The 7,136-nt window shown below is 41.6% G+C and overlaps 1 protein-coding gene across 1 annotated transcript in view; it reads left to right on the top strand.

The window, feature by feature from the left end:
- Positions 1-7,136, top strand: part of DNAH9 (dynein axonemal heavy chain 9) — a gene marked incomplete at its 5' end in the record, with an annotated part of 330,910 nt that overhangs the window by 242,758 nt on the left and 81,016 nt on the right. The window contains 2 exon segments of the mRNA XM_014590899.1: positions 472-603; positions 5,265-5,435. Of these exon segments, the coding sequence (XP_014446385.1) occupies positions 472-603; positions 5,265-5,435 (303 nt within the window).

The following is a 7,136-nucleotide window of genomic DNA, read 5'->3' as shown; positions in this document are numbered from 1 at the left end:
CCTTCTCCTCCATTCTCCTCTCGGGATCTTGGGCACACATGCACACCCTCCCGGCGTGAGTTTTAAGCCACCGGGTCCGGGACGCAAACCACAGTCGACTATGTGGGAGTCCAGCGACATAGCCATTACGCTAACTGCTGGTCCCCAGGCTAGTTTATTTTGAAGTAAGACGTATGTTTTGCTTATCTATGAAGTCTGCCTCATTGGAGCTGGAGCTTGGAGGTTTACATGACCCACACTTCGTAACTGTGGATGGGCTGACACCCTCAGTTTTGTGCAAACTAGAAGTGCATCATCTTCTTACCAAGCTCTATCGAGGATAGCACAGTAACTTTTCAGCCTCTACCCACTCTCCTCACCCCACACGCGAGCCCATACACAGCCACGAATCTACTCACACAGAGCAGCCAAACTGATTCTCAAGAAGCTCTGGTTAGTTTGAACAAAGGGCTGCTGTTTATTTTCCAACAGGTCCAAGAGGCCAAGGTGACCGAAGTAAAAATCAATGAGGCCCGCGAACACGGGGGGGCCGGAGCCTCTCTGCTCTACTTCATCATGAACGACCTCAGCAAGATCCATCTGATGTACCAGTTTTCTCTCAAGGTGACTTACACATGGACTTCTTTGCATAATCATAATAAAGCAGTCTACCATGGCCAGTGCAATTCTCCGTGAGAGCTTTTCCATGCGCTTCATTAGCTCAGGAAGATCTTTAAGATCAAAGCCAGAAAAGCAGTTACAAAGCCTTCAGGCCTATGTTACAGTCCTTATCTCTTTAATTGAGTCTTAATGTGGTTCACTGGTAACTTTGGCTGGAACAGAAGAGGAACCCACCGCAAGTCTCAGACACATTCATTCAGAAAGACATGTGAAGGGGTGGGTATTGCGCTTATTCCAAGTGTAGAAAGTGATACCAAAGAGTGATGAGAAGTGAGCCCTCTCCCCACAGGGCGTAAAATATAATAGAAATGATCAAATGTGCATGTTATTTGTATCGATTAAAGACCAAAGCAGGCGATCATAATAGGCCTCTTTTAAATTACTTTTCTTATTACTCTAATATCCCCAAAGCTACTGCTTTATAGTTGTTAAAATATTCCTAAAACCAAAGATGTTAGCAAATTATAAGTGCTGACTAAACTTATCTTACTCATGAAAAACTAAAGATCTATAAATTCTAAGTGCATCTCTGAAAGTACATATTTCTCCCCTAAGGCACTCACCCGAACATCACAATGGAAGAGCCTTTAGAAGGTGGTGGAGCATTTCTGAACAATTTTTTTGGTTTGACCCAACAAGCAGAGAGGATAGAGATAGGAGAAAGAAAGGTAACATAAGCTCCCAGAGATTTCATGTACATGCACACGCACGCAATCTTACACACACAGAGCACACATCTCAGTTCTGTGAGTGGTTCCAGCTAAACTAAACCATCATGTGAAGACCAAGGTGTAGAGTTGATGAGCAACTGAGAAATCAGAGCTTCCAGGAACTGTTTACAATATTTTTATGTTTTTAAAGAAACCAAGTACTGGGCTGGCAGGTGGTATGGTGGTTAAAGCCCTGGATTCCCATATGGCCGACCATAGTTTGAGTCCAGACCTGGCAGCTTGCTTTCTCAATTTCTCTCTCTCTCTCTGTTGTGCACTTGTGCCCTATAGCAAACTAAAAAATAATAATAAATAAAATAAAATAATTCCTTAACAAAAAAGAAACCCAATACTTAGCTTTATATTCCAATCAAGGCAACATATGAAAGAATTATGAAATATTTTTTATGCATAAAAGTATGATAAGCCTGGTAACTACAGGATAACCTTGCTAATTCTAAGAGTAGCTGAAACTGATATTTATCAAAAACCTACCACAATAACTGAAATTAAGAAATTGGATGAATCCCACAAAAATATGTGTTCAGGAACCAGCAGTTAGCGTAATGGCTATGTCGCTGGACTCTCACGTAGTTGACCGCAGTTTGCGTCCCGGACCCAGTGGCTTAACACTCACGCCAGGCGCGTGTGCGAGTGTGCCCAAGATCCTGAGAGGAGAATGGAGGAGAAGGGATTGTGGCATGACCATCCCCCCGGGGGGGGATTTCTCGCTTTCTGTCTCTCTGTCTCTCTCTGTCTGTCTGGCGAGCACACGCGCCCTATAGCAAAAACCTCTCAAAAATAATAACAATATGTGTTCAAAAAAAATCTGGAAACTATGTAATATGGCAATATGTATTCCATTATATATATATATTTATATATATATATATACATACACACACATATGTATATATGTATATGTATATATATGTGTGTGTGTGTATATGTGTGTATACATAATACATATATCCCAAAATATGGAAAATATGTAAGTTGTTTTGCAGAAAGAGTTGTTCTCAACTCTGTCCTCATAGAAAGCTCTAAACCTCTATTTAAAAGGAGAGAAGTGCATTTGGGGTACCCAGACTATCATTAAGAATTGCCAAAAGCAGCTTTTGGTTGACCAACTTAATCATGAAAACATACTTAAGTGCTTAATGATAAAGATCTTCAAAAGGTCTTTGAAAATACCGAAACAACAGTGCATTTAGAAGCCTTCATGATTAAAAGAAAACTAGCCGCTGTGATTTTCATAACCTTTACTCTTGTAAGTTGGGTTTTATGTATAGTTCTTTTATTTTCCAGAGAGATTTTTGCTGTAGGGCACCTGCACTTGCCAGAGAGACAGAGAGTCGGCAGGAAATCAACCCCTCAGGGGGATGTCCATACCACAGTCCCTTCTCCTTCATTCTCCTCCTGGGATCTTGTGCATGCACACACACACATGCCTGGTGTGACTTTTAAGCCACTGAGTGTGGAACTCGAACTGCAGTCAGCCATATGGGAGTCCAGTAACATAACTGCTACACCATCTGCTGGCCCATAATTGGAGATTCTTTAACAGTCCTTGTCATTTGAATAAAGATAAAGTTTTAGGGGGGAAATTACAGTAACCACCTGAAAAAAGCTCTCCACTCCTCTGTAGATCTATTCTGTAAGAGGAAGCTTTTCTAAGTTATTCTGGGTGGTAATAAAGAGCATTGTCAGCCTCTAATGAGCTACTGGGTTATCAGAAAGTTATGAAGCATTTTTGCATGGAAAAAAGTACCTCATGACTTTTCTGATAGCCCTATACTATTATTTCTATCTAACATCTACCAAGTGAGGGTAAGCATCACAGTTGGTGGGTTGAACATGGGCAGGATATTTTGCAGAGATCATCAAAACTAAATGAAGAAGAACAACTACAAGGGCTTTGTTAACAAGAAACACTATGAACTCTGAAATGAAGAGAGGAACTCACAGTTTCCCCCATTCTGCAAATGAAATACTAAGACTCAAATCTTCTGTGGTTTCCCTTGGGGTTCAAATACTTGGTGTTAGAAAAACTTAAACTTTTTTTTTTCTTCTTGAAACCACAACAGGAAAGTAGAGAAATTGACAAAACCTAGAATTGAAAAGATCCGATTGTTAGGGCCAGTAGATGGCATGATGGTTACATCACTGGACTCCCACATGGCTGACTGCAGTTCAAGTCCCAGACCTGGTGGCTTCAAATTACTCTGGGCCTGTGTGCATGCATTCCCAAGATCCCAGGAGGATAATGGAGAAGGGACTGCAGCATAACCATCTCCACTGGGGGTGATTTCTCACTTTCCCACTCACTGTCTGTCTCTGTGGTGAGCACACGCACCCTATGGTCATAACCTCTTCAAAAAAAAAAAGAAAAGATTCAAGTGTATCTTGGATTTCATATTTATTGAATGATTTGTTTTATTCATTCACATTTAAAATGTATCATTCCAAATATTTATTTTTAGAAATAGTCAACATGTAAATTTAAAGCAAGAAAAAAATTGATTTGCATGATTTTTATTTCATATAATGCTTAACAACATGTAGTTCAAAAGATGTAAACAAAGGGGACCAGCAGTTGGCATAATGGCTATGTCGCTGGACTCCCACGTAGTCAACCGCAGTTCAAGTCCCGGACCCAGTGGCTTAAACTCACGCCAGGCGCGTGTGCGGGCGTGCCCAAGATCCCGAGAGGAGAATGGAGGAGAAGGGATTGCAGCGTGGCCATCCCCCCTGGGGGGTGATTTCTCACTTTCTGTCTCTCAGTCTCTCTCTGTCTGTCTGGCGAGTGCAGGCGCCCTATAGCAAAAACTTCTCAAAAAAAAAAAAAAAAAGATGTGAACAAGGTAGAATATGTTCTAACCAGTGCAGAAAGAATCCATGATAGGGACCAACAGATGACATAATGGTTACGTTGTTGGACTCCCACGTAGTCAACCATGTGCGGTTCAAGTCCCAGACCTGGTTACTTAAAACTAACACCAGGGGACCAGCAGGTGGCATGGTGGTTAAGGTGCTAGACACTACCACATGGCTGACTGCAGTTTGTGTACCAGACCTGGTGGCTTGCTTTCTCACTTTCTCTCTCTCTCTTTCTGTGTGTGTGTATATGTGTGTGTGTGTATCTCTGGTCAAATTAAAATAAGTGAATTAATAAATAAAATGAAATAAATAATTATTTTAAAAAAAAATACCAGGTATGTGTATGTGCATGTCCAAAATCCTGAGAAGATAATGGAAAAGCTCTGTCCCTCTGGTGAGTAAACACACCCTATAGCAAAAAATCTCTCAAAAAAAAAAAAGAAGAATACATTGCAAAGAAGGATATGTGTGAGAACTCATAAAATGGCTGCAAAGATGATAGAAAGAAAAGAACACCTAAAATTCTGATCATTATCTAAAGAAAAAAAATCATTAATCACAAATATCCTCAGTGCCTATGGTGTACAAGTGTCAGGTTAAGACCACAAAGTGGTATGGACCATTGTTTCTACCCATAAAATATAGATAATCTACTAGGTACTCTTATTAATTCCAGCTGGTTATTGCTCACTATGTCTATTTTTTAATTCAGGTAGTTTTCCAACTAAAACCTACTAGATTTAGTTTAATTATTTTGGCTACTGAACATTCATTTTTCAGTGATCAAAGCTATAGGCTCTTCTCTGCGTGCTCCATGGCAATGTAATGATTTGTGTGAGCAAACTAAGAAAAGCACTAATAGCATATTTCCTTGTTACCATTGTCCCTTCTTGGCAGGATGTGCTGGGAAAACATTTCTAAGGGCTGGAAAATCATGATATTCTTCACAGGTAAGACCACTAGTATATATAAGAAGAGCTGTGTAAGTTACCGATGTTTGATTTGTGTTCCCAGGCCTTTAGTATCGTCTTCCAGAAGGCTGTAGCGAGAGCTGCTCCTGCTGAGAGTGTCAAGGAACGAGTGGCCAACCTTATAGACAGCATAACCTTCTCCGTGTACCAGTACACCACCCGTGGGCTCTTCGAGTGTGATAAGCTAACCTACCTTGCCCAGCTCACCTTTCAGGTACAAGTAGATTTTAAAAAGTACTTGAGGGGACGTGGACAGTGGTATAGTGGTAGCACAAGGCTCTGCAAGGCTGACCCATATGGGAAGGGACCAGGTTCATGTCCGAGGACCTCCATGACAAACACACTAGGCTCACACATGCCCTTGACTGACTGAGACTGTGAGTGCATCACAGCATGAGGATTGTCTCTCTCTCTTTCTCTCTCTGTCTCTCTCTGTCTAATTTATGGGTGAACTAAATAAGAATTTATAAAAAACAAAAGAGGTCTTTGTTAGTACCTAAGCAGTATGTGTTAAGAAGCTTTACCCCTCCCCCCTTTTAATTGTCATATGGTTCATGTGCTCACCAGAGAGAGAGAGAAACACCCCTCCAGTGGGTCATGGTCAGGCCGCAGTCCCTTTCCCTCATTTCTCCTTCCCATCATCCCATCAGGATTTTGGGCGTGCACACAAATTCACCTAGATTGTTTTTCAATCCACTGGAGCTAGAATTTGAACCATAGGCTTAACTATGGGGCTACAGGGCCATCCCAAGAAACTTTAACCCCCCCCCCATTTTTTTAGAGCGATTTTTGCTATAGGGCATGTGTGCTCACCAGAGAGACAGAGACAGAAAGTGAGAAATCACCCCTCAGCGGATATGGCCACACTGCAATCCCTTCTCCTCCATTCTCCTTTGGGGATGTTGGGAACGCATGCACACACATCCAGCATGAGTTTTAAGTCCAGGCCCAGGACTCAAACTGTGGTCGATTACGTGGGAGTCCAGCTACACAACTATTATGCTATCTACTGATCCCAAAACTTTCCTCTTCTAGCATTACTTCCCAGGCATATCCAGCCTTTTTATCTCTAAGTGTTGAGATATTAGACAAGAAGGTCCCACATAAGACATGCATGCTGTCCCCATCATCTCCCCCCTCAGAGCAGATATCCCAGTCTATCGTTGTAGATTTTCTTTATGGATCCTGGGTACTGTAAGAGCCTCAGCACGGCCCTTCAGCAGTCACTACCCATCAATCCTAATTGGCACTGAGGATGAAACTTGATGGCTATATCAATAACTAGACACTTTTTGAGATGCTGTAAGAACTTTGATGGCGTATCCACCACTATTTATTTATCTCTAGGTTGCTGACCCAACCGTCCTCTGGAATGACAAATTGCACAGATATTCCTGTAGCTATAATAGCCTTGGCCTTAGAAAGTTCTCAACAGCTTTGCTGCTTAAGCACCTGGGAACATCAGGGACTTGCAATGTCGCTGTATCATTAAGTAATGCTTATCTTCCAGTTATTCTGAACATCCAAAACCCATGAATAGATCTGTCCCTCTAATCATTTAGAATTGGGATGTTTTTTTTCTGTAGGTCATGCTTACTAGAGAGAGAGAGGAAAAAAAAACCAGGAAAGTGAGAAATCATCCCATTGGGTGGATGGCCATGCTGCAATCCCTTCTCCTCCATTCTCCTCTAAGGATTCTGGGCACATATGTACACTTGCCCAATTTGCAAACTGCCAGGTTCAAGACTAGAACCACGATCAGCCATGTTGGAGTCCAGTGCTTTAACTGCTACACCACCTACAGGTCCACAGAATTGATGTGTTTTTAGTATGTAAATTGGGAGTGCAGACTAGATTATCTCAAAAGCTCCTCCCAATTTTCCTTTTGTGTTATTTCATTTTTTGCTAGGGGGTA

The sequence above is a fragment of the Tupaia chinensis genome, unplaced genomic scaffold, assembly GCF_000334495.1.
Source record: "Tupaia chinensis unplaced genomic scaffold, TupChi_1.0 Scaffold000495_1, whole genome shotgun sequence".
Taxonomy (NCBI): domain Eukaryota; kingdom Metazoa; phylum Chordata; class Mammalia; order Scandentia; family Tupaiidae; genus Tupaia; species Tupaia belangeri.
This window is presented reverse-complemented; position numbering and strand designations above follow the sequence as displayed.